Here is a 24,849-nt window from a genome sequence, read left to right on the forward strand (position 1 = left end):
CCCCAAAAAAAGTATTACTCATAGTCTGAAGCCCTTTGGCTTGGGCTACTGCTCAAGCAGTTATGTGGAATAAACACTTGCATGAAAGAAATTGGCACAGTTTGTTACTTTTTTGACCGTAACCCAGCTGAGGGTACTTTCTGAGGCAAAGTAAATTGAAAGTTAAATACGGGGAGCGTTGGGTGCCTACATGCGTCGTCATAGAAACCGAAGCAGTGACATCATATATCAGGGAAGTAATCGGCAGCTGGTCAGCTGGTGAACAATATAGCTTGGTCCCAATGTCCAAAGTTGTCCTTGTGAGGTTTTTTTTTTCCCCATCAGCCCCACAGTGATATGTGCTCCCCAGTCGTCTTTGAAATCGCTCTGCTCACCGATTGGCTAGGAATTTGCCCCGAAAGCGGACGCCAATCCCAAGCCACAGTGAGGGGTCTGTATTCAGTCTTTGAAGATGCAATGCGAGGTGTTGCATAAGAAAACATTGATGCATTGTTAAAAAAAAAAAAAAATCAAAATAACAAAGGGGATCAGTGTGTTACTTACTACCCTCTCAAAGTTGTCTGCCATTTTTATCCTCCAGATTCGGTGTCTGCAATGTCAAACACTGACCACTAGATGGGGGTCTCACAATCACAGTGCTTAAAAATACATCATTGGTACATTCACTGCTCAAAGCCTCACCAAAAGTAGAAAGTTTTCCAGCTTGAATATATGCTGAATGCTTTCCTCATTTCATGCGTGCAGGTGCCTTTTGCTTCTGCTCTACTGGCTGCTCATCGTCAGCAGATTAAAGATGGCCGCCAATATGAAGGAGAGGAGGATGGCGCGTGTCATGTATGTCGATGGCTCTGTCCCCACTGAGAATGTTCCGAAAACACCAAACCAGTTTTTTTTTCTCCTGTGCATTTTCCTTGAAATCCTTGAACCGTTTGAACTTCTGGTCTGGATAGTCTTCCGTGAGGCAACTTCATAAAGAGGACATGGTGAGTCTTCATGTCTGCTGTCTTCTCCTCCCCTGTGGTTATAATTGCTGTTGGCTTTTACTTTAGCTAGTCTATGTACAATTTGTCTTTCTCTTCTGCAACGCCCCCCCCCCGGCCCCCGACCCCCGACCCACCCCTTCCCCCAAACATACACCACACACGTACACACACACACAGACCAACGCACGCTCACTCAAGTGCCGCACTCAATAGTCGATTTCGTTGAAGTTTTCTGAAAAGCCGGAGTATGGAATGCTGTCCCCAGGATCTGTGCACAGAAAAAAAATTAACATCAGTATCCGAACAGGATGTGTAACCACATCAAAATGCTACTATCTGTATCATTCTTTAACATTGTTTCAAAAGGCAAAAACAAGTGGTGAGACAGGTACTGGTACAGTCTTCACTTAAAAAAGTAATGAAGGAAAAACTACTGTAGACAGGACCACACTTAGATCTGTAAAGTGTAACAGGTCAGACTCTGTGTGTGTGTGTGTGTGTGATGATTGGACAGTATGTGAACAATGAGTGTGTGTAACCAAAAGGAAAACCCAAGATGAACATGGAGACCTAGCTGCACCTCACACACACCTGAGCTCCAGAGGATTGGATAATCAGGTGGCTGAATCAGCACTACATGACCTGATGGGGACCACACAAGACCCTGTACTACAGATTTTACTGGGACCACACAAGGCCCTGTAATGTATACCTTAGGTGGGACCACACAAGACTCTGTACTACAGACAGTTCTGTACGCTTCTGCAGCCCAACTGCAGCACGCTACCGCAGCCCACTACTGCACTGGCCCACTGGCCTGACCTGAGGTCAGTGTGAGGGGCTCACGGCTCTCTGTGAAAGGACGCTGTAGTTTCTGGAGCACTGAACCCAGAACACACACACTGTGTGGAGCGTGGAGGGAACGGACTGTTCCTGACCGTCACGCTGGGCTGGATGCATGGCAGTGCTGGGACTGATAATACTCAGGAGGTGCACGCACTGTGTCTGACACACCTCACTTCCTGACTCTCATCCTCCGCTGTTTTTTTGTTTAGTACACTTCTCCTGAGCCAGCACAAATCAAACCGTATCAACAGAAACTGTGAAGTTGCAGAAGCTGCACCTGTGTTACTCACCCACACACACACACACACACACACACGCACATGCACAACCCCTAGTCCCACATCCCACCCTCCTCCCAAAACTTTTTTTTTTTTTTGGGAAATTCCGAAACAAAAAAAATAAAATCTGACAATGTATGTCTAGTAAAAACAAAAAAAAGACTTCAGGTCAAAGAGAGTAAAAAAGCAGATGTCGAATTTTTGCAAGCTCAGGGTTCAAGGCCTGACGTGTTCTTATTTTAATGGCTTCCATCTGTAGAGCTAATGAAGGCTCTGAAGACAAACTGACTTTTCTCAGAAGGGTTGACAGTCGGCCAGCCTACGGACTGCACCACATGCTTTCCTGTGGGTTTGCCTTTTTTAGGGGTTACCCCACCCCCCACCCCCCAAAAAAATAAACTAAAATAAAATAAATACCTGTACACGGTCCCTTTTTAAACACGATGTCATCGACTGCAATATCGCTTCTTATCGACGGCCCCCGGATAGCTTCGAATACAATCTGAAAGAGCAAACGCAGAGTCAGCGGGGGAAATCTGCATTTTTAGGAGGTTTTTTTTTGGGGTGTAACTCCAACAGCACTGTAATACTGTGATTAGCAGGGCTTGAACATACAGATTATTAATGGTGTGGGCACTGACCTGAGGTCAGCCATGTAGTGGTATTAACTGTGCGGTGCTCTTTTGCACTGACCTGAGGTCAGCCGTGTAGAGTGGTAATAATTGTGTGGTGCTCTTTTATACTGTCCTCAAGTCAGCCATGTAGAGTTATGAATTCTGGGCTTGCTCACCCGAGGTCAGACATTTGCAGGGGTACTAATGGGTAAGCAGTGCGTCTGCACTGATCTGAGGTCAGACATTTGCAGGGGTACTAATGGGTAAGCAGTGCGTCTGGGCCGATCTGGGGTCAGCCGCGGGTGTTAGTGGCGTTAGCGGCGCTCACCTGGTGGCGGTCCTCGCAGGTGTAGTCCACCGCGCCCAGCATCCAGGAGACGCTCTGCTCCCCGCGCCGCCTCCAGAGCAGGGCCTCGCGGGCGTGCTGGCGGCCCCCCTCCCGCCGCAGGTACAGGCTCAGCTGCCCCGTCCCGGAGCCGTACATGTGGTAGTAGAACAGGAGGCACTGGGGCACCGCCGACCCCCGCAGCTCAGCGCTTAGCAACCGCGCGCTGTGGCCCGGCAACATGTGGGACGCCTCGGTGTACATGAAGTACCCTTTCAGTGATACACACACCATTTCAGTAAAATACATACATACCCTTTCAGTGATACACACACCATTTCAGTAAAATACATACATGCCCTTTCAGTAATAAACACCTTTCAGTAAAACACACGCTTTCACGCCCTTTCAGTAAAATACGTACATACCCTTTCAGTGATACACACACCATTTCAGTGAAACACACACACCATTTCAGTAAAATACATACATGCCCTTTCAGTAATATACACCTTTCAGTAAAACACACACTTTCACGCCCTTTCAGTAAAATACGTACATACCCTTTCAGTGATACACACACCATTTCAGTGAAACACACACACCATTTCAGTAAAATACATACATGCCCTTTCAGTAAAATACATACATACCCTTTTGGTAATACACACACCATTTCAGTAAAAGACATACCCTTTCAGTAAAATACATACATACCCTTTTGGTAATACACACACCATTTCAGTAAAAGTCATACCCTCTCTTTTTTTTTTTTTTTTTATCTGGAAAACTCAGATGCATTATTCAAAAGAAAAAAATGCTTGTTTCTTAAGAAAACCAATCATTCTGTGCCAGCAAGGAGAGATTCCAGCTGGCTCTCACTAAGCTGTCCAGCGCTGCACTACTGAAACATCTTCCCTCATTACATCACAGATGGGCGTCCAACATTAGCAAATGGTGAAAGTGTCCCCCTCAGCCTCTCCAACATGACCATGAATGATAATAGAACAGTCTGGAAAACCTTTCTGATTTCCTTGACTCGCATCCCATAATGTAACACTTTCCGCGGGTTATGAGGGTTCGTGGCCTGAATGGCAAATACAGAAATGATGGCAAGGAGCAGACCAGAGCGAAGCATGATGGGATTGGTCGGTGACTCACCTACCCCTGTGGTGTGGTCCCCCTTCGGGCCGGTGTAGGAGGTGGGGGTGTGGCCCCTCATGCGCACCCAGTCGCCCATGTCGCCCTTCTTGTCCTGGGTGTAGCCGCAGTTTCCGAACTCGAAGTCGCACTGCCCGGGGAGGGAGCGCGCCATCCCTGGGGAAACAGAGCAGCTGACCCCGTTAGCCGCTGTGACATCGCTGTGACCTTTGCCCTCCGCACAGGTCACACCACTATCACAGCACAGATTCTTCACACCAACCGGATATCCGGCTACTGTGTTCCTTCCATCCTCTCTGCTCGACTACGGGAGGTTCTGGTTGGTCACAGCAGTTTCGCAGTGCTACACTGTAGTACAGAGCTTCCATTTCCCCAGTCCTTGCTCAAGCCCCTTAATAAACTTTCAGATGATGTGCCAAAATGGAATGTTTTGGCTTCAGCAGTAAAGGCAGCAGCACTTTAAAGACCAGAAATACAGTGCTGGATTTATAGACTCTGTGGTTGCACTGCCAAAGGAGGGACTGCTTTATCCCTAGAGATCCAAAGAAATAGATGGGACGAGGCTGCTAATTAGATCTAATTAGAATTCCCATTCACTTTTAAGAACCTTTTCCACCATGGCCAAGTAAGACAGACTCCATTAATCACTACATTGTTTGTGAGAACTGTATTACAGCGTATGCACTATGTATATAAACCTCTCCAAGCACAGTATTGAATATTGCCATTCTACTGTTGGGAAGCCAGATCAGCTGACCTGGTGAGCCACTGTGACATCACTGTGACCTTTGCTCCCTTGTGAATTTTGGCTCTGCCAGGTCTGACTCTGTGTAAACAGAGATCTCCACTAGAGACCGCTGATTGATTTTGTGTCCGCAGTTCATATAAATGTTGTTATAAGGACTCTAATGATTCAATAACACGCTAGCCAACTCCAGCTTAATGCTAAACTACAGTATATCACAAACGTCAAGTGGGACTCTTAATGAGCAAAACAGGTCTTTCTGTCGGCACAATGGCTCAAGGTATTATTAATGCCGTATATGAGTCCACATTTTATGACTGCGCTCATTTTTAACACACAAACGTCTTCCTACACAAGGGAAAACAAGTCCGTTACAGCTCAACAATTTTCTTCCTGTTAAGTAAATGCCGACCCCCACGTCTCCCATAAATTTGGTACAGATCACTCAACAGCACCCAGACAGAACCTCTCATCGCCACTTTCCGCTGAGATCCTGGGTCCCATGGCGACCGCGGAACTTTGTTACAACGTTCCTTCGGCGCTGTGGCAACGTGACATCACTTACAGGTCGTAGTAGAGTCCTGGGGCCTCGTTCACAAAACCGTACGATCGCATTTGATCGTAAACTGCGTGCAAGAACATTTCCGCATTCATCATTTTTAAAAAAAATCTGTATTTGTTTCTGGCTGTTTCCTTATGCTAATCAAGTGAACAGGATTGCGCATAAAATTTAGGAACAGTGAACATTCATCACCTCATGCACCTGGGATACGCACAAAAGACAAAGGTCTGCACGTGCGTCATAAATCCCACATCGGTTTTTCATAGGAACATTTTTAAGAACAAAAGTAAGAATAATTTAAGACTGTTTTGTGCGCTAAGCTCAGGCGCCGGTGTGCTAGAAATGGGTCAGGAGACCACAGAGGGCAACGGGGCCACAGCTGCCGCATCTGTCCCAGAAACCGGAGACGGAGCGCCGCGCGGAAAAAGCCGCTAAGCGGATGTTTTCCACAGCTCCGGAGGAATGGTAGTGAAGGGTAGCTATGGTAACCCCCCCCCCCCCCCCCCGTACAGACGCCCCACCCGGTCTCCTCATAACCCACAGAGAGAGGCCAAGGGAAGCCTCAGTCTCGCGCACCGCCAGGAAGGGCTCTGTACTTATGCGTAATGACAGGCTTCTTTGACCCGGTTCTCCTCCGTGCTCCGCGGTGGCGGTGCCGTTAACGGCGACGTAATCGGGACGCCGCGACCCTCGAGCTGGCGGGAGAACGAGGCCTCGGCCCTGGTCTGCGTCGCGGCCCCGGGACACCGCTTTTAACGCGAGAGCGAGGGTTCTCAGCCCCCTAATCACCATGGCTACCGTGCGCTGTCAATCACATTGTATTTCAACCAATTAAATTACATTAGGTCTACACAGCAAAAAAAAAAAAAAAAAAAAAAAAACTGTATCTGGGTCATTCATAAAAGTACCCACTGAGTGATCGCTGCACTGATTGTCATCTTATCTGTAAAAAGTTGTGTAAGTCGCTCTGGATAACAGTGTCTGTAAAAGTGGGAGATTTGCTGACTTGAGCAAAAGGGCCAAAAGCATGCCTATGTCAGGCTGTGTTTGACCCCTGCATGTGTTGGCTGTTGAATAGCCCCATTGTAATCTATTAGCCACTCTCAATGGTCAGGATTCATTAACAGACCAGGGTACACAGTACTGCACTGAGAAGGAGCACTTTTGCAAGATGAGCTGCCTGAGATTCCTTCCAAAATCTGGTTTCTGGCCACAGCGAGGGGGGAGGGGGCGGCGGGGTCTGAGGTTCCCTACCTGCAGTTACACGGCAGTCCCCGAGACTGACGATGATGTCATCGAGGGCCACCAGTCCACAGTCCCAGAAGTTCTTGCATATGCTGACAAACACCACCTGTAGAACAGATCAGTACAGACAAACTCAGCCTGTATAGCAGATTGGTACAGACAAACTCCACCTGTAGAACAGGCCTGTACTGGCAAACACCACCACCTGTAGAGAAAACCAGTGCTTGAATTCCCAATCAAAACTTATTTTAACTTTTACTTTATTTAATCAGGTCGGTCAACCTGAAACTCTGGAGGTCAAAGTGGGTAGAGACCGTGAGGGATTTGCAGCTAATTACCAGTCCTGGCATTTCTTCACTTGATAATCATGCCCAGCCATGTAAATCCATGCTGACCCATTTTACAGAAGCGATTTTCCTCCAGTTCTCTGACAGGAACGTTTTTTTCCAGGGCAGTATCAGAAGAGGGGCGGGGGGGGGGTTTGGCAGATGGGAGGGGGGGCCAGTCTGTAAGGGCCCTCTAAGATCCAGGGGCGGCCTGAGACTAATTATCGGCGTGCAGTAAACTTCAAAGCGCGCGCCTGAGCCCAATCACGAGAGGACGCGAGCCAGCTGGAGCTGCGCTGCCCGCGGCGGGTTTGGCGGTCAGGAAGCCGCTCCACGGGCGCGTGGCGCCCCGGCGGCTGGCGGGATTTTGGGCAGAACGCTGGGCGAGGCTCGGAGAGTCACGGCTGGATTAACCGCGAGCTTACTCTGGTCCTAGCTTCCTTCCAGACTGTTCCTTCCTTTCTCTGTGACACTCATCCATCCACCTGATGTTCCCTTCGATGGGCTTGGCGGGAAATTGAATATGGCCACCACCAATGGCTCATGCCCAGCTACCTTGGCATGCGGTCACATGACATGACCTATATGAACCTGCCCCCCATACCGCGGTCCTCTGTTCTCCTGACCCTGATACAGCATCTGGAGAAGGGCACGGTGAAAATGGCGGCCTGTTTCTTCCTCTTTCCTACTCTCTCTGATTTATGGTTCAATGATAAACACTGGCGGAGGCACGCTGTACCTTGGCCATCCTAGACAAACCCAGTTTTTGATCGGTACACCCTTTGATCGGAGGTTCCCCCCCGGTCTGCGATCTCAATCCCACGCCCCTGGGGCCCACGATCTCACTCTCCCCTGGGTCCTTCTGCAAATTTCTTCAGTTTACCCATGACCGGATCGCTGCGACTGATGGTAATGTCTGGCTTCTATAGAAACTGTAGTTCAATCCCCCCTCCCCCCAAATCCTCCCTGGCCACTCTCAATATAAAGGAGCTGTATCTTCTCATGGCTATACAGGGGGCAAGCCTGTTACTCACAAAACCCCTGCAGCGGACTATTTTCACTCATTTTCCTGGATCCAAACAGGAAATTGGAGCTGCTCTCTAATTCCTGTCCCATCCAGCGTCTCTGAGTCCTGAGTTTTTCGCCCTGGGATATCCAAACTCCCTTCCATAGGTTCACACGAGCTGTACTCCGGCCCCAGTCCGGACCAAAACAACCTCCTCTTACTGCCTCAACCTGGCTTACCTGAATAAAATAAAAAAACCTTTACCCAAATGCCAAATCCAAACCGCAGCTGCAAGCGAGGGTAGCAGACAATCTTTCCATTTTCGTTAATTAGCGGTAGAGGCATTTCAAATTCATTTGCCGACTCCTTAAATACTGCGCGTGATGCGTATGCAATTATGGTTTGAAATGATTACAGTTTTTATCCGCTTTGAAAATGAATGCAGGCTTTATTCTTTGAATCACAATAACTCAATTACAGCACCCCTTAGCTGGAGCGCCCCTTAGCTGGACCCATTTTGTGGTGGCACTGTAGTTACACGCATGCACAGTAGCCAGAGTTGCAGTTTTACTGAACACATTTCCCATGTAAAACACTTTGAGATTTTCACTGTGCACTATTTCACAGATATTGTGAATACTCAAAGTCTCAAAGGGGGAAGAGACCAGCACATGGTCAGAAATCCAAAAGAGTCCAACTGGCAGAGCATCCAGACTTGGGGTCAATTCCAGTCGATTTTGGAAATGAACTGTTCTGGATCATTTCAACTGTGATTGGGGAAAGAAAATCCTTGTGGAATGGGCCATGGGCATTTCTCAATTCCAAAATTGAATTAATTGGCCTAAATTCATTTAATTTAGTTTTCTAGGGCGGGGCAGGGTGGGGCTTTGGGCCTGGAGTGAGGGGGCGTGCCTTGCACACACAGGTGCAGGGCTTACCTTTGTGGGCATGGGTTTCTGGAACGTGATGTCCACCTCGATCCAGACGTCCCGGGACGCGTCGGACAGCGACCACACCTTCTCCTGCGCCACGTTGTGGTCATCGTAGACGTAGACGGCCAGGGCGTTGTCCACCTTCCGGAAGCCGTGGAGGGCGTAGTGGAAGCGCAGACAGTACCGGAGGTTCTCCGGCAGGACGGGCCCGTGGAGGCGCCCCACGTACCCGGGCCGCGACGTGAACCGCGTGTTCGCCAGGAGGAAGAACCCTGTGCGGAGGAGGAAGAGGAGGTGGGGGGGAGACGCACGTCACCACTTTTTACTGCAACAGCAGCTCAGGTTCACTGAAAGTGGCTTTAAAGGGGAACTCCAGTCACAAATCATGATGTAATATGTTGGTCCATATCTCCAGAATAATTAATCTATCTAATATCTGAAGCATTACATACAATACCTACTGCACAGTGTCCCACCCCAAAACACCTCCCCTGTTCCCCACTAAGGCTGCAGTTTTAGTTCCAAAACAACTTTCCAATGAGGGATGATTGCAGGTCACACATCTTTGTCACCACTTCTGTCCAGAAGATTCTGGGTTGCCTAGCAACTTGCTTACAAAACACTCTGGCTGAGTTCACTGGTCCTGCCAGGCTCTTCAAGGAAAATAAACTCAGTGTTCCAGAACACCATTGCTTTCAATTACCAGTGGCGATTGTTACATCAGCATTAGGATGTTCAATGAAGAAGATTCTAATCACATATTTGTGATCCCACACCTTTAAGAAAGTTAAAGGTTAAGAAAGTTCCGGAAAAGAACTGACAATGGGGCTTGCAGCAATGAGCCTGACTTACTAATATAAGTGGATATTCCATGATGGGAGAAAATAAGGGTAAATTTTGCTGGTACCTGGGCGTTGGCAGATTACCACTCCCTCGCCCAGTACAGCAGAGCAGTGTAGGAGTGTAACCTGGCGCTGGAAGAGTCGGTAAGCTCACCTGTGCCCGTGGTGTGGTCCCCTATCCTGTAGACGTTGGGTTTCACCGAAACCCTACTCCACACGGAGCCCTCCGCCAGCTCCTGGTAGTACCGGCAAAACCCCTCCTCAAAGTCGCAGCTGGCGATGGACGGGTCAAAAGGCGGCTCTGTAACGCACAGATTCACACGTCAGCCCCACCCCCCCGTCCTCCTTTCATCCCACCCTGACGAGGCGCAGGTGTGTGTGCGTCCAGGTGCCCTCACCTGTCTCCGTGTTACAGAACTCCGGCGAGAAGGAGATGTCATCCAAGGCCACGTACCCTCCTCTGGGGCTGTTGAAAGCCACCTCGAACACCACCTGACCAGACAGACAGACAGACAGACAGACATGTTCCAGGCTTCATGTTTGCGCGTACCCGCACGTGTGCGAGCGAGAAAGAGAGAGAGAGAGAGCGAACGAGTGTACGTGCGTGCGCGGCCAAAATCTCTGGATCTCTGTATTCTGGCCGCGTGTCAACCACCATCAATAACCTGCCATGTCGTCCTCGCCCCCACCGCCAGGCTAATATTAGTACTACAGATGTTCCCCCGCAAAAGAAACAAAGGCTCTCCTCTCGCTTTGACTCCGTCCGCTATTGTGTGGCCACAGTATCACAGGAATGCTGTGAGGAGGTGGGAGTGTTCACTGTCAGGTCCGTTTGTACCCCGAAATACTCCCTGATTCAAGTTCAGCACTCCGGTGCTCTCAGTGCAGTGCACTGCTCTGCAACTATGGCTGTGCAGCGCTTCCGGAACCCAGCTTCTACCTCAAGGGGTCACAAGTTCACATCTCGTGGTGCCCTTGAGCAAAGGTCCTTCGTTTGAACCCAGTCATCAAAGCACGCAGCTGTGTAAATGTATGACGTGCAAACGAAAAATCCTCAGCAGTTAGCTCTCGAAAGGCCATCACCAGGAAAAATGAACGATGAATAATTATTATCATTAAGGTCCCATCGCGGACTGAGCAGTTGCTATTTTGAAACTCAGTACAAAAATAAAACGTGCATATTATGCTAACCCATTTATACACCAGTACTTTAGTAGGGCTAATTGCAGTGAACTCAGAGGTATCACCACCGTCCCATTCGAGCACTGAAGCCACAGCTCTCTCTCCAGTTCAACGCCCCGCCTGAAATCCCATAAATAGTCAGCGGGCTGTGTAACCTCACACAGCCAGTAGGGGCATAAACAGATGCTTTTCAAAGTCATCCGATGGCTGACTGATACCGCACACACACGCCGCAAGTTTCCGCTAGCCGGCATCAGAAAAATCAGTATTTATAGTCACCGCGCGAACGTCTGAGCGCGCCCGATTTAGAGCTTATTAGAGCCCAGGGCGGCCGCTCTCCGGCGGGTATCCGAATTAGGCTCTCGCCGCGCGCACGTGTGCGCGACATCGTGGGTCGGTGTGCAATTAGCATGGAAGCTGGGTTCCGCCCCTGGCTAAATATACGACCCGCTGCGCCTTTTGGCCTCGTCGTGCGTAGATGGCATTTAAGAGCCGCGTGTCCGGCCGCGGTCTCCCTGTCAGTATCTGTGTCCTCTTTTCGGGAACAGATGCAGGAAGAATGCGAGCTGCCACGGATTGGGCCCCGAATTCCGCCTGCGGCCTTTCAGTCTGGGCCTCTTCCACCCAGCTCTTTCATCCCGAAAAAAGTAGGGCATGTTTAGCCAATATTTAGCCGATGTGCTGATTCGCGTGCCGTGGAATAAAATGCACACCACGCAAGAAGATACTTCACGTGTGTTTGTTTTCATCTCCACACTCTTCAACAGTCTGGCCCAGCAGAGTATGGCAGTGTTTCAGAGTCTGTTTTCTACACTGTTATACACTGTTTAACAGCCTAACCCTATAGTGTAACAATCTTAGGGCCTTACCACACAGACAATGTAACAGTGTTAGAATCTTACCCTGCAGACAGTGTGGTAGAGTCTAACTCTGCAGACAGTGTGGTAGAGTCTAACTCTGCAGACAGTGTGGTAGAGTCTAACTCTGCAGACAGTGTGGTAGAGTCTAACCCTGCAGACAGTGTGGTAGAGCCTAACCCTGCAGACAGTGTGGTAGAGTCTAACTCTGCAGACAGTGTGGTAGAGTCTAACTCTGCAGACAGTGTGGTAGAGTCTAACTCTGCAGACAGTGTGGTAGAGTCTAACTCTGCAGACAGTGTGTCTGAGTCTAACTCTGCAGACAGTGTGGTAGAGTCTAACCCTGCAGACAGTGTGGTAGAGTCTAACTCTGCAGACAGTGTGGTAGAGTCTAACCCTGCAGTCAGTGTAACAGTGGTAGACTCTAACCCTGCAGACAGTGTGGTAGAGTCTAACCCTGCAGACAGTGTGGTAGAGTCTAACCCTGCAGACAGTGTGGTAGAGTCTAACTCTGCAGACAGTGTGGTAGAGTCTAACCCTGCAGACAGTGTGGTAGAGTCTAACTCTGCAGACAGTGTGGTAGAGTCTAACCCTGCAGACAGTGTGGTAGAGTCTAACTCTGCAGACAGTGTGGTAGAGTCTAACTCTGCAGACAGTGTGGTAGAGTCTAACTCTGCAGACAGTGTGGTAGAGTCTAACTCTGCAGACAGTGTGGTAGAGTCTAACCCTGCAGACAGTGTGGTAGAGTCTAACCCCGCAGGGAGCGTAAATGTGTTGGAGTCATTGCTGCAGCAGCCAGCCCTCGGTTCCAGCTGGGAGCTACAAAGGCCCGCTTTGTGCCGGCCACCAACACTTAAAAATGTGCTTCCTCTTATGTCAGAGCTCTCCTGGCGCTGGGCTCTCCCCCCGCGCCCCAGATTGCATCTCACGCGCCCTCAGGATTTCGGCATGAAATCGGCTCGGTCACCGAGAAGGGAAGCTCGCGCGAAGAAAAACTGCTCTCCTTCCAACGGCCGAAAGATTCCACTCTCTAATCCAATTTCAGATGAAAGCAAGAGTAACGTTAGCCTGAAATATCAATCTGCACAAGCCATTTAAGAAGGTACCATAGAAGAAAAACAAAAAGCCTTTGAATGTGGTCTACATTGTGGGTTCGGGTTTGTGGGTTGGGGAGGAGTCATCGCTAAGGAGAGGTAGAACTTTGATTCATTAGGAAATATAATACAGTTCTTTGGCAGCTCTAACTGTCCAGTCCTGTTTTTTTAAACACATCTCATTATGGCATAGCTGTAAACATTTCTTCAATAATTAATCACTACATTGTATCTTCATTAAAAAATGACAACCATTTGGCAGGTGGAAAGATGATGTTATACAGTTTTAATATATTGGTACTGTGATGGGACCAGGGTTGGCAGATTGATGAAAGGGTACTCAGTCATTTATAATATGCCGTGTGGGGAAACTAGAGTATAATACAGCAACAGGAGACGTAACATTGTGAGGAATTTCTTAATCTATCATATGTGCAAGTTTCTACAAAAATAATGTAAATATAGCTTGAAAATAATGTATTTTAACTACAACACTATTATTAATAGTTTATTGAACATCAACAATTGGATCTTTAACTGTAGTGTTGGCACTGGTCGGGTTAGGCATCATCTTGACAAATTCACTCCATTGTCAAGGTGACGTCAGCAACGTAAAATAAATAAACGTCCTGTAAAATGGTGGTGTATTGGTGTCAGGCCACACACAACGTCCCCCACATCTAAATCAACTGATACCTCCCCCCCCCTTTGGAAACGATGCCCTACTCACCTCCAGGGGGTGGGGGGCTTTAATGTCCACCTGGACCAGTTTCCAGTGAGAGGTGGCGTACACCTCTGGCCTCCAGATCTCCTCGTAGTGGCCCAGCTGGTCCTTGGTGTAAACGGAGAAGATGTTCCCTCGCTCCTGGTCCCGCTGATAGTAGAAGGTCAAGCACCCCGCCATCGGCGTGGTCGTCATGGGCGACGACAGCTTGGCCACTTCCTGGAACTTCTTGGCGTAAACCGAGTTCACGTACATGTAGTGGCCTGATTTTGGGCAGGGGAGAGGAACGAAAGAACTCATCGTAATTATCATTCAGTCCAAAATGGGGGGAAAAATATGACTGGTAGACATTACACACGCATTATGTGAAAGGAAACAGAATGGAGTGGTAGTGACAGGGGAGAGAAGGAGGAAATGAAAGGTTGAAGGAATTGAGGTAGAAGGCAATGGAGGACAGAGGGTGGGAAAATGGGAAGACAAAACAGCGATGGAGAGATGGAGGGAGAAAAGGAGGGTAACGCAGCTAACCTCTCTCGTTGTTCATGGTGTGGTCATCGGGCAGGTTGGACTGGGGGTCTCTGGCGATGCTTCCCCCCACGTACCAGTTCACGTTGGGGTTCCACTGATTGCTGTACCCACAGAGGTGGTGCTCCTCAAAGTTACAATCTGACAAACACACCACAGGCTACTGCGTCAGTCACGTGCTCGCATACCACCATCAACGTAAATGAGATACACGGTCACGTTCTATTTTCTTTTGTTTAGTCTCTGTGTTTGTGCATTGTCAATTTTGCTTTTATTGTTGTGGTGAATGATTTTTATGCGGACCCCAGGAAGACTAGCAGTCGCCATGGCGTCAGCTAACAGGGTTCCTAATAAAACGACAAACATGAATCAGAACATCAGACCTGACTATATGGCCGTCTGCAATAACGTCTGGAAGCGAATGTCCCCTGAACATTCTTTCGGAACTGCTTCACCGTAGATGGCTTTATTGTTTATGCTCACCATAGCCGTCTGTGACTTACGAGCCTTTCATGTAGCACGTCATGCCCCGTTTTAAGTCTCTCAGGACTACGCCGTCTGCTAAATGAATCAAAGCCGCCGTAAATCGCGTAGATCTTGACCCGCTGACCCCGGGGAGGAAACCAACCTATGCAGTATCCGGGCACGATGTGTATTTCAAATATGGCCACGCTCTTGCCTTCTCCTTTTCCTGGTCTGCCTTCCATTAAGACCTGGTGGGGTGAAAAATAAATAAATACATAAAGAGCCTAAAGAAAATAAGAGAGGGGAAAAAAGCTGTAAAATCTGAGATGTGGAAATCCTAGAAGTTCCCAGGAGAGAAAGAGAGAAGAAATCGCATGTGGGTCTGTCTTTAGAAAACCTCCTCGACCTCTCGGGTCAACCTGCCAGTGAAGGGTTCTCAGAGTCCGGAACCCTTGGAACAATTGCCCCCACAATCATGCCATTCATTACCTCTCTGAACTAATAGCATGTATAATTGGGGCCCATGAATGTTCGGCACATGAATCACGCAGAAAATATGTGCCGAGGAGAAGTTCCTGTTTCCCCCGCCGCTGTGCAGTAGTTCTGTTACCACGGCTGTCTTTTAAAGCGTAATAAATATCGCGATGCGTCGGTGCCGATTTTTCAGCCTTGCATTGAGGTAAACCCTCTATACTTCAGCCGCTTCTGTCACGCAGTTAATCGCGTTTATCTTGATTAACGGCAGAGTTTTGTTTTTTTTTCGTTCCTTTCCATCCGTAGCTCACTGGACTTGTCAAAATCAATAAAAATTTCCCGTCACGCTCAGATTTATCGTGTGTAATACACTTTCTTTCTTCCACCCCACTGTTCCTACCCCCCCCCCCCCTTTGATACTGTCATACCCCGTCGTTATTTACTGCACTTTCTGCGTTTCCCTTCGTCTGAGGAGCGTTATGTAAAGTCTGTGTGCTACAGCGCTTAGGCGGGAGCGACGGGCCCTGGAGACCCGCCTCCTCCTGTTCCCCGTCCCGAAAACGACAGCCCCGCCGCGCGTTCCCCGCCAGAACTCCACGCTAACGGCGGGTCACGGCGCGGACGATGTCGCGGCGCGCGTCGGCGAAGGTTTCCTTTCGGCCGGGAGAGGTGTTTATCGACGTTAACGTTAATTCTGTGCTTGTCATTCCGGTCGGGCCGGGCCGTTCTTAGAAAGCACTAATCGCTTTCCCGGTCGGCAACCCGACCGCAGGCCTCCTTCGGCTGAGCCTCTTTTGGATCACGGTCCGAAAGGCTGACAGCAGCATCCAAACTCTCCTGCAGGCCAGGTTTCCATGGAGCCCAGGTCTCTGTCTTCTTCAGCCCTTGCCAACATCTGGCGTCTCAACACCTGCCGCGTCTCTCAAAACGCTCCCGGGGGGGGGGGGGGGTGCCTGAGCATCCATTACGATATAATTTAGGCGCACATTGCGGCACATTGAAACACGCCCTAATTTACTGTGCCAGTTTGATAGTACACACGTGTTGTTGGGTATTAATGAGCGTCGTGTTGAGTCTTGTCGGGACTTGACCGCTCCGTGCCGTCATGCCGGCTCCATGACTCACACGTGCTGCTTTGGGAGCAGCTTTTTTAAGACCCCGGTATGGCTGAGTTTCCCTGTGCCAAGTCCAACGGCCCGTCTGAAACCCCGCGGCTTAGATCCGCCAACCACAGGCTTAGGCTGGAGGAACCATGAAGTCCGTGGGCATGCTGCCTGTTTCTGAAGGAAAATGCTGATGCTGGATGTGTACTTGGGAGTTTGCCTGAACTATAGATCCAACCTAGGCATCACTGCTAGGAAGAGGTTTTTTGTTTGGCAGTTTCATTACCTTGTAGGAAGTGCAGGTGTTTAAAATTTTAGGGACAGGTACAACGCGGGGAGTGGAGGTCTTGGGCTGGGGGGTATTTTCCTGTGTTCAGGATGGTATATCTATTTGAAGTGGAAGTGTTGCATGATGTGTTCTGACAGTTTTTGTGGCAGGAAGTTGGGTTGGGGAGGGAGTGAGGCAGGGGGGAATGTAGGAGAGGGGGGTGTTGACAGTCCTTAGGGACCTTGTATGAGGCAGAGGAGTTGTAAGGGGGTGGAAGTGGGAGGCGACCGACAGTTTTGGGGATACGTGCCTTATAAGAGGTGGACGTGTTGCGCAGGTCCACGCTGGCGATGACCCAGCTGTCGGAGGGCGTGCTGGAGCTCCACAGGGCGTAGTCGAAGTTCTCGTCCTCGGGCCGCAGGTGCAGGCTCACGGACCCCGACCCGGTGATCTGGTACACCAGCCGCAGGCAGCTCCAGTCCAGCAGCTCCAGGTCCGGGCTCACCAGAACCGCCCGTCCCGAGTCCACTGCGATAAAGCGACCTGGGGGGGGGGGGGGGGGGGGGGGGGAGGGGAACATTAGGGTATCTATATACAGGAGAAATTCTGAAGTACCTTGCCCAGTGGACCATGCCTTGGCACAGCCCATGTCACCATGACAACATACAATACATCATCATTAAACGAGCAGACAGTTATAATCGCAGCAGACAGTCATAACCACAGCGGACAGTCATAACCACAGCGGACAGTCATAACCACAGCAGACCGTTATAACTGCAGCAGGCACCAGGGAACAGCAGGCCGTGTGTTCTTTCCTGCATCAGTGCGGGAGGTGGTAGATGCACAACCCTGCAGTTAAAGAGTGAGTCAGTTCTCCAGGCCCCAGCATCTGCAGAGCTGGGACCTTCATGCAGTGAGCCCCTTGCCGCTGTGCTGAACCTGAAATAACATCACAGTCAACTTCAAAAGGCGAAGAGCTCCGGCCTCTATTAGCATCGCCAACGGTGGACTGGCGCCTGGTGTTTGCAAGGGCTCACGAATCTGGGCCCCTTTAGCGCCCGAAAAAACCGGCCTGGTAACCATCAGTGGGATGGGACGGGACAGGACGGAATGCCAGAACGGACCCCCTTACACCTTTCAGTCCAGTCAAGTTTGCTCCCCCTGAAGTAGAGGGTTCTAAAAACCCAGATTCTGTGCTACAGGCGCAGGTAGGCCCGGCCTACTTTCTCGCGGTCTCCACGGGCAGCGACGTTTCTGGAGGGAACGAGCGACTGGCGACTGCAGGAGAGAAAAATCCATCTCCCTCCCTTCTTCCCTCCTGACCCTGGCCGTGGCAGAAAAAAAAAAAAAAAAAACAGTGGAAAAAATGAGAAGAGCCCTTCCAGAGTTCACTGTTTAAGAGACCGTTAATGCGTCTGACATTGCTTAATGGGGTTAGATTAAACAGAGCTGTGTGATAACCGACGAAGAAACGCCAGCGCTGCCGTTGTTTTCATTTTGTAAGCGTATAGTCATTTAATTTCATCACTCTTCACTTCAGCGACCTCTTCGCCTCCTGCAGACGAAGCCCGATTGTGTAAAATCATTCATTCCAGATGCCACCTTTTTGGACCTTTTCCCTCCTCTTCTTCTTCTTCTTCTTCTTCTTCTTGAAACAATAACAAATCCCTGCAGCCGCTGCGGTTAGCGCTACTCTTTCTGGGCTCGTTAGACCTGGATCCCGCTAAAGAGCGAATGCTTCCTCACCACGGGAAAAGCCCCCGTCACACACGACAGGCCGCCGTCCAGTTTTCAGACGAAAGAACCGGATGCAAAAAAAGGTTTCAAAAACCCGGAACTCTGGCGTGCGAAACCTCCCTGCCGTTAAAAAAAACCTCCCTGCCGTTAAAATGTTTGTCTTCAAAGGACAGCCTTGATAAATGTTTCATCCGCCTTCTAACTGCGTGACCCTGAACAACAGGTTTCATAACTGAGCCTACGAAATTCATGAATCATTATGAATTAAATCCTGAAAACATTTCCTTTCTCGGTAGAGTAATTCCCCTGAGGATTTGTTTTACGTTTAAGCTGCTCTGTGTCATGGTTAAATCCTAAAAAGCGAGTTTTCTGTTGCTTTACTTAATATTTCGGCAGACATGTGCCACTGGTTATGTGGCTGGTGGTTGGGTCCAGTATTGATCATTTGTCAATAAGTATTCCTTAGGTGCCATTGAAATGATGATGCCATTGTACAGCAGGACAATGGGACTGATTAAAGATTCATCATTTTACAGTGGACACTAAAATAATCCTCAGCACAGGCATTAATGTGATGATGTCACACAATCAACGTCATTGCAGAATCAATGTGAATTTTTCATTAATAAATTGAAATGTGAGCAGTCCTAATACTGCCAACATGGTACAGAGTGACAGTGGCATCATGCGATTCACAAAAAAAACCGCTTTGTTTTCGGTTTCGTTTAATTTGTTTATTTGTGGTCAAATTTCTGGACTTTACTGCCGAACCCTGAGATGTAGGAAACCATCACAGGGAGGAGCGGAGGCCCAGCTGAACCTGAGGCCCGCTTGTTTATCCAGCGCTGACTCAGTGGGAAGTGCCTGTTTATTAGTGCGTATTTATTTGTGTTTCACACGGGTCAGCAGAGCCTCTTCCACCACAGGGCAGAATAGTCACACATCTGGTTTCACCCCCTCTCCCTCCCTCTCTCTCTCCCTCTCCCTCTCTCTCTCTCTCTCTCCCCCTCCCTCTCTCTCCTTCTCTCTCTGTCAGTCGACAGCACATGCATGACAGGTACACTGAATGGGAAAGAATGTGTGTGTTTGGCAGGGTGAGGCTTGCATATACTGCACGTACAGTGGGGGTTGTCGTTTCATCTATTTTTTTAAATGTCTTGGATATTTAGATTTATAACTGCAAAGGCTGTGCCGATAAAGGACTGGTTAAAAGTACAATAAAAAAAAATAAAAAAGGTCTCTCTCTCTCTCTCTCCCCCCTCTGATGGCGACTTGCCAGCCATGCCAGCCTAATGGGGATGTGTAAGACCATGATCCTTTGCTGTCCTGAGTGGGATGAACGGGGTACATACAGCCGCGCTGGTCACAGACAGCTGCCCCCCCCCCCCCCCCCCCCCCCCCCCCCCCCCTCCTCCCCCGGTCCCAATGCCACGGGGGATCAGAGGCCTCAGTCACAGCTCAAAGAGGACTCCAAATTTCATTAAAACCTGCCCCCAAGGGACCACTTACTCAATTAGCCAGGCAGGATTTGTTGCCTCCTCGGATTCCGCGGTTTATAAGCCTTACATTGCGTATACCCTCGGCGGGTGTGTCTGTGTGCATGCTAATGTTCCAGTTTAACACACGGTCACTGAGTCTGAGCCTCTGCTACTGTGTGTTTTCAGGAGTCTGCAGGAGCAGGAGGGCAGCTGGCTTTGGTCCACCAGGTGTGGAGTAGGTCTCGGTGAGCCTGGGTTCCTCCAGGTAACACTGCACAGGGTCCCCTGCCAATTTCCTCAGGTGCCCACTGGTAGCACTGTGTGATTGGTGAGTGACACACCTCTCCTCTAATCAGCGCTAGCTGCTGTAGCACATTAGCGAATGATGCAGCCCTCCTCTAATTGGCGGTAGCTCCTGTAGTACATTAGCGAGTAATACTATTCTCCTTAAATTCAGTGGGTTGCAGGGGAGGATCCTATGCACCTGGGCGTGGCGGCCATGGTGCTAATTTGAGAGGCACGTTTAGAAATGACTTGGAGATTTGGAGCAGCTACAGAGGCCTCCGGCATAGCCCTCCTTTATTAAGCCAAGCTGACAAAAATAAGTGCTTCTCTCAGCTCCCTCCTAAGGACAGAGAGCAGGAGGACAGGTTTATGTCCAGGAAATGCTCGCCAGCCATTTCTGCAGCTCCTCTGAAAAGGACACACAGAATCTGGGGGGGTGGGGGGGACATGACCCAAGACGCCTTTTGTGAAAAAGAATCCCTGACAATGTGAACTCCCCCATCCTGACCCTCCCCAGGCCTGGCTGTCCGCAGTATGTGTGACAAGGCTGAAACTGTCCAGCGACAGCCCCGAGGAGAATATCTGTCTCAATGTGAACAATCCAGGCTTTAGCATGCAAAAGCCAGCCCAGGGAGGTATACGAGCGCAATCTTCAACAAGAAACGGCACATCTTTAGCAGGCTCTGGACCACAGGATACAAGAGACTTCTTCTTTTTTTTATTTAAAAAAGCTACCCACTATTTTTTTTTTTTTTTTGCTGGTGCTTCCATGTCTTTCTCTCACTAAAATAACCGTTAGCTTAGGTTGTCATCTGTGTCTCCACCGCAAAGTTCTTTTTGTGCCTAAACAACCCTGCGTTGCCCGGGAAACTAAAAAGAAAACACCGTCTGGGTTCTGTCCTGTTTTTTTTCTCTCAAAATACTTGATTTATCAGCAGCTCGTCAAGGCTTGTACAACTAATCTTTTTACACCCGCAAAGTTGTGTCATAGGGGCTGCTGTGCTGGCACTTCTACTTTTCCAAAGTTTTTCAAATCTTCCTTTTTCTTCTCTGGTTCTTTGTTTCGACCAACAGGGATGATGTTAGATAGAGCTACTGTGCTGTTAGTTGCAGAGTTTGGCACATTTCCCTCAGTAGAGAGTCTTTACAATAGCCACACTTATTTTTAGAGGATAATATAAACTCCAGAGGCTGATGATGAAACACATCTCTGTTATTGGTTCGGCTGCGGCTAATGTCAAACGCTAGCTGAAGGATTACCTCAAATAAGCAGGCTGGGAGGTTTGGTACATAAACTCTAGTAAAGTGGGGCACATGCATTTCCTGGCCTAATGCCCCATCCTGAGTGGCTTACCTAGCTTGTTTTTCCTCGTTATTATCGCCTTTTTCAGATTTCAGATTCAAACCCGTAACCTCCTGGGTATGTGCTCGGGTCCCTGCAACACTACTACACAACCCATACACAGAAACAGAGTAGTGCCACTGCTGCATGGGCTGAATGTCAAATGGTTACTGACTCTCCTGTAGTACTGTGTGTGGCCTGTAGGGTGTAAAACAGTCGCTGTCTCGCCTGTAGTGCTGTATGGTCTCTAGAGTATAAAATAGTCACTGGCACCCCTGTAGCACTGTGTGTGGCCTGTTGGCTGTAAAATAGTCACTGGCTCTTTTGTAGTTCTGTGTGCGGTCTGTAGGGTAATAGTCACTGGTTCTCCTGTAGTACTGTGTGTGGCCTGTAGGGTATAAAACAGTCACATCAACAAGAGCCAATAATCAATCAGCAAGATCAAAGCACAGAGACATAACTGCTCTGCTAAAACCCACCAATCAGCTGTCTAAAGGCAGGGTCACCAGGGGCTTGTGATGCTGGTACAGTTTTATGAACATAGATTATGGACCTCTGCTGGCCTGGAGGTTTATGTCTAATATAGATACAGGATGTAATGTCTGTATCTATATTACCTGTGGCTAAAGCCATACAACACCATCTGGTTCTTTCTCGTTCTCTATGGAGCTTTGCCAATAAGTCTGCTAGCAAAAATGTGTATATTTTGTTGTTACTTATCAAAGGAGACTGCGGCTAAATGTGGAAAAACGCCTTGTGAGGGAAAATTTGGCCACTTCTTCCATAACAGGAATGTCACTCGCTCACTCCTTGTAGCCAGATCTGGCAAAATAAAATACGCGGGAAAAAGGCGAAGACATCTGGCGAAGTCCTCGCTCCAGCTGCTGAACAGTCTCAGTGCTTGCTGGTCCATTTTTTTTTCTTTGTATGTGTGTGTATGCGTTGGTATGACAACTCCACTCTCGTCTTCACCGGCCGACGCGCTGTCCTTACCTTACCTTCTGTCACATGACCACGGCCCAAGAGCGCCACCCGTGTACCGTTCAGAGAACCAATAACGGCAACCTTGCCCCTCCCCCAATCCCTGTTACTGAAACCTACACACGGACGAGAACCACAACCATTCCAAGCATGCCAAAGGTGGTGGGATAGGCGGTAAAAGTTCCCCGTGAGACTGAGGCTCACTTGACCTTGGTCATCCAGTGTAAAAGTAACCCAGACAGGCTCGCAACCCCGCCCTCCCTTGTCCGTTCCCCCGAGCGCCAGACAGAGGTATTGGCCCTGATGCCATTTTCCAAATTAACGTTTTTTTTTACCCTTCCTGTGGGTTTAACCAGCATTCTCCCGGCGCACATTTGGTGCGTACACATCAGAGGAGCTCAAACTTTCAGTGCCCATGACCCACTTAACGCGCAAGGAAATTCTCTGCGATCTTGGCCATTATTAAAACTTAATCTGACACGTTTAAATATGAAAATCAAATATATTATATAATATATTTTTTCTTTCCTCTTAGTCAGCTGAATGCCAATGGACATTCTGCGGTCTTGCACTCTCTGTGCATAACTTAATCTGACACGTTTAAATATGAAAATCAAATATATTATATAATATATTTTTTCTTTCCTCTTAGTCAGCTGAATGCCAATGGACATTCTGCGCTCTTGCACTCTCTGTGCATAACTTTGCCGAGTTCTGTTTTAAATTATGGGAAGTATTACTATGCTTCCGGATGATAAAGACGTTGTGGGGAACTTCCCTGGGATATGTCTGTCTCCTACCCGTATGGCAGGGAGGATTTCGTAGCGGTTTCTTGTTACTCAGTTTCTGTATCAAGCGGTATGGTCTGCACCACCTGTCGTTACCACATGTCCAGCTTACACAAAGGGGGATGCTTCTTGTAATTAATCTAGCATGGGTCATAAATATTACTAATAATCAAGGCCAAACCTATAGGCTATTTTTTTTTACTTTTAAAACTGAAGCTGAAGCAAAGCTCTAGAGGATTAGTGGGTTGTGCATTTACGATGACTGGGACTCACACAAGCATCTATTGTTCCAACTGCTATTTCTTTCGGAGCCGAGACTCCTGCTGGGCACAGGACTCAAACAGTAGAATTCCTCACTGGAGGAACAAACTTTGTCTGATCTTTTATTTCGTTACTTTTGACATTCTCTCTAGTTGCTACCAGATTTTTTTTATCGAGAAAGACAGTGGACTTCCATCCATTTAAGACTTATTTTCTAACAAATAGGCTTTATTTTTCAAGAATATTTTTAAACATGTCTCGTTGGCTACATGTCTCTTGAAAGCTGAGTTAGCAGCTTACATAATTGAGCGCGCGAGTAGAAATGCAATGAACCAAATTCAAACAGTGCTAGGTGAGACAATTCTATGCCCACTCCGCCGACAAAAATAGCTCTATCACCGGCTGCCACTCGGCCAAACGGACATTTCCCTTACCTTCTTCGTTTATGGTCCATTTTTCGTAGGCAGGATCGGATGAATATCCACATGTACTCTGTTCGAAACTGCAGGATCCTTGCAGTAGAGGCTGCCCTCTGACAGTCAACAAGACTGCTCGAATGGAAAGAATTGGATGAGAACAAAGCGCTATTAATGCTGAAGTAAAGACAGCTAATGTCGTGCAGAATGTGGTGAACATCTACTTGTCAGCGCGTAAAGTGTTCATTCAAACTGTGCAACGCAAAAAATAAAAACTCATAATTCAACCACTTCATGCAAAGACGCTTATCTAACAGTTACAACGCAAAAGTTCGCTGATATTTAGTAAGAAATGACAAACGCAAGTGAGTTTTCATAATGTAAAGAGAAAATAAATACCTAGAATGTAGAAAGTGTCAATTTAGACGACTTACCCTGCACACCGATGACAAACCAGAGTACCATTGTAAAGCCGCGCTGGGCACCCGCCGGTGTGTGAAAGGAGGATGGGTCGTCCGGAGCTTTGCGCGTCTCCTAATTAAAAGTGAATGCGAAGACAAGACAGACGCCAAAAATACGCGTTTGTCGAGCGGAGTCAGTTATCTGCCCTCAGAGGGATGGTATTCCACTCCCAAGTTGTCACGTTGAAGTTACATTGTTTAATTTCAGGCGCTAGCCTCGTTCTGCACGCCGCGAGAGAGCGGAGGAGACCGGGGAGGCGGTAACTAATGCGTTCCAGATTTTTTTTAGCGGACACTCCGCGATGTGGAAAGCGCCCACTCATTTCGCTGGGGGGGGGGGGGGATTTGTTGGGGGACTACTGTAGTAGCACCTATTTCTCACATTTTAGCCTATATATATTTACCACTTTTCCCCAGTTTAATAAATAACACTTGGCTGGTAAAAAATTTTAATATTTGGGTTAATGTACCAATATTGTGCGTGTGTGTTGGTTGGGGACTTTCACATAAGTGAGGGCCAATACTGATTTCTGCTCAAAT

The 24,849-nt window shown here is 48.5% G+C and overlaps 1 protein-coding gene across 1 annotated transcript; it reads right to left on the reverse strand.

The window, feature by feature from the left end:
• Positions 1–1,124: 1,124 nt before the first annotated feature.
• Positions 1,125–24,565, reverse strand: mamdc2a (MAM domain containing 2a). The gene is made up of 14 exons (XM_035436032.1): positions 24,283–24,565; positions 23,867–23,980; positions 16,868–17,100; positions 14,876–14,960; positions 14,251–14,388; positions 13,729–13,985; positions 10,264–10,357; positions 10,020–10,166; positions 9,030–9,295; positions 6,769–6,865; positions 4,208–4,363; positions 3,050–3,318; positions 2,525–2,609; positions 1,125–1,251 (listed from the first exon to the last, which is right to left on the reverse strand). Exons 1-14 carry the CDS (start codon positions 24,311–24,313, stop codon positions 1,190–1,192), a joined length of 2,034 nt encoding a protein of 677 aa, XP_035291923.1. The 5' UTR covers positions 24,314–24,565; the 3' UTR covers positions 1,125–1,189.
• Between the last annotated feature and the right edge of the window lie 284 nt (positions 24,566–24,849).

This window comes from Anguilla anguilla, chromosome 10, assembly GCF_013347855.1.
Source record: "Anguilla anguilla isolate fAngAng1 chromosome 10, fAngAng1.pri, whole genome shotgun sequence".
In the NCBI taxonomy this organism is placed as follows: domain Eukaryota; kingdom Metazoa; phylum Chordata; class Actinopteri; order Anguilliformes; family Anguillidae; genus Anguilla; species Anguilla anguilla.

Bases quoted from the DNA above. Each gene is read 5' to 3' on its own strand.
- mamdc2a (XM_035436032.1), bottom strand. From the start codon at position 24,313: ATGGTACTCTGGTTTGTCATCGGTGTGCAGG. The intron at 17,101-23,866 runs GTAAGGGAAATG...CCCCCCCCCCAG, and splicing joins ATGGACCATAAACGAAGAAG to GTCGCTTTATCGCAGTGGAC. The intron at 9,296-10,019 runs GTGAGCTTACCG...TCCTCCGCACAG, and splicing joins GGACCACACCACGGGCACAG to GGTTCTTCCTCCTGGCGAAC.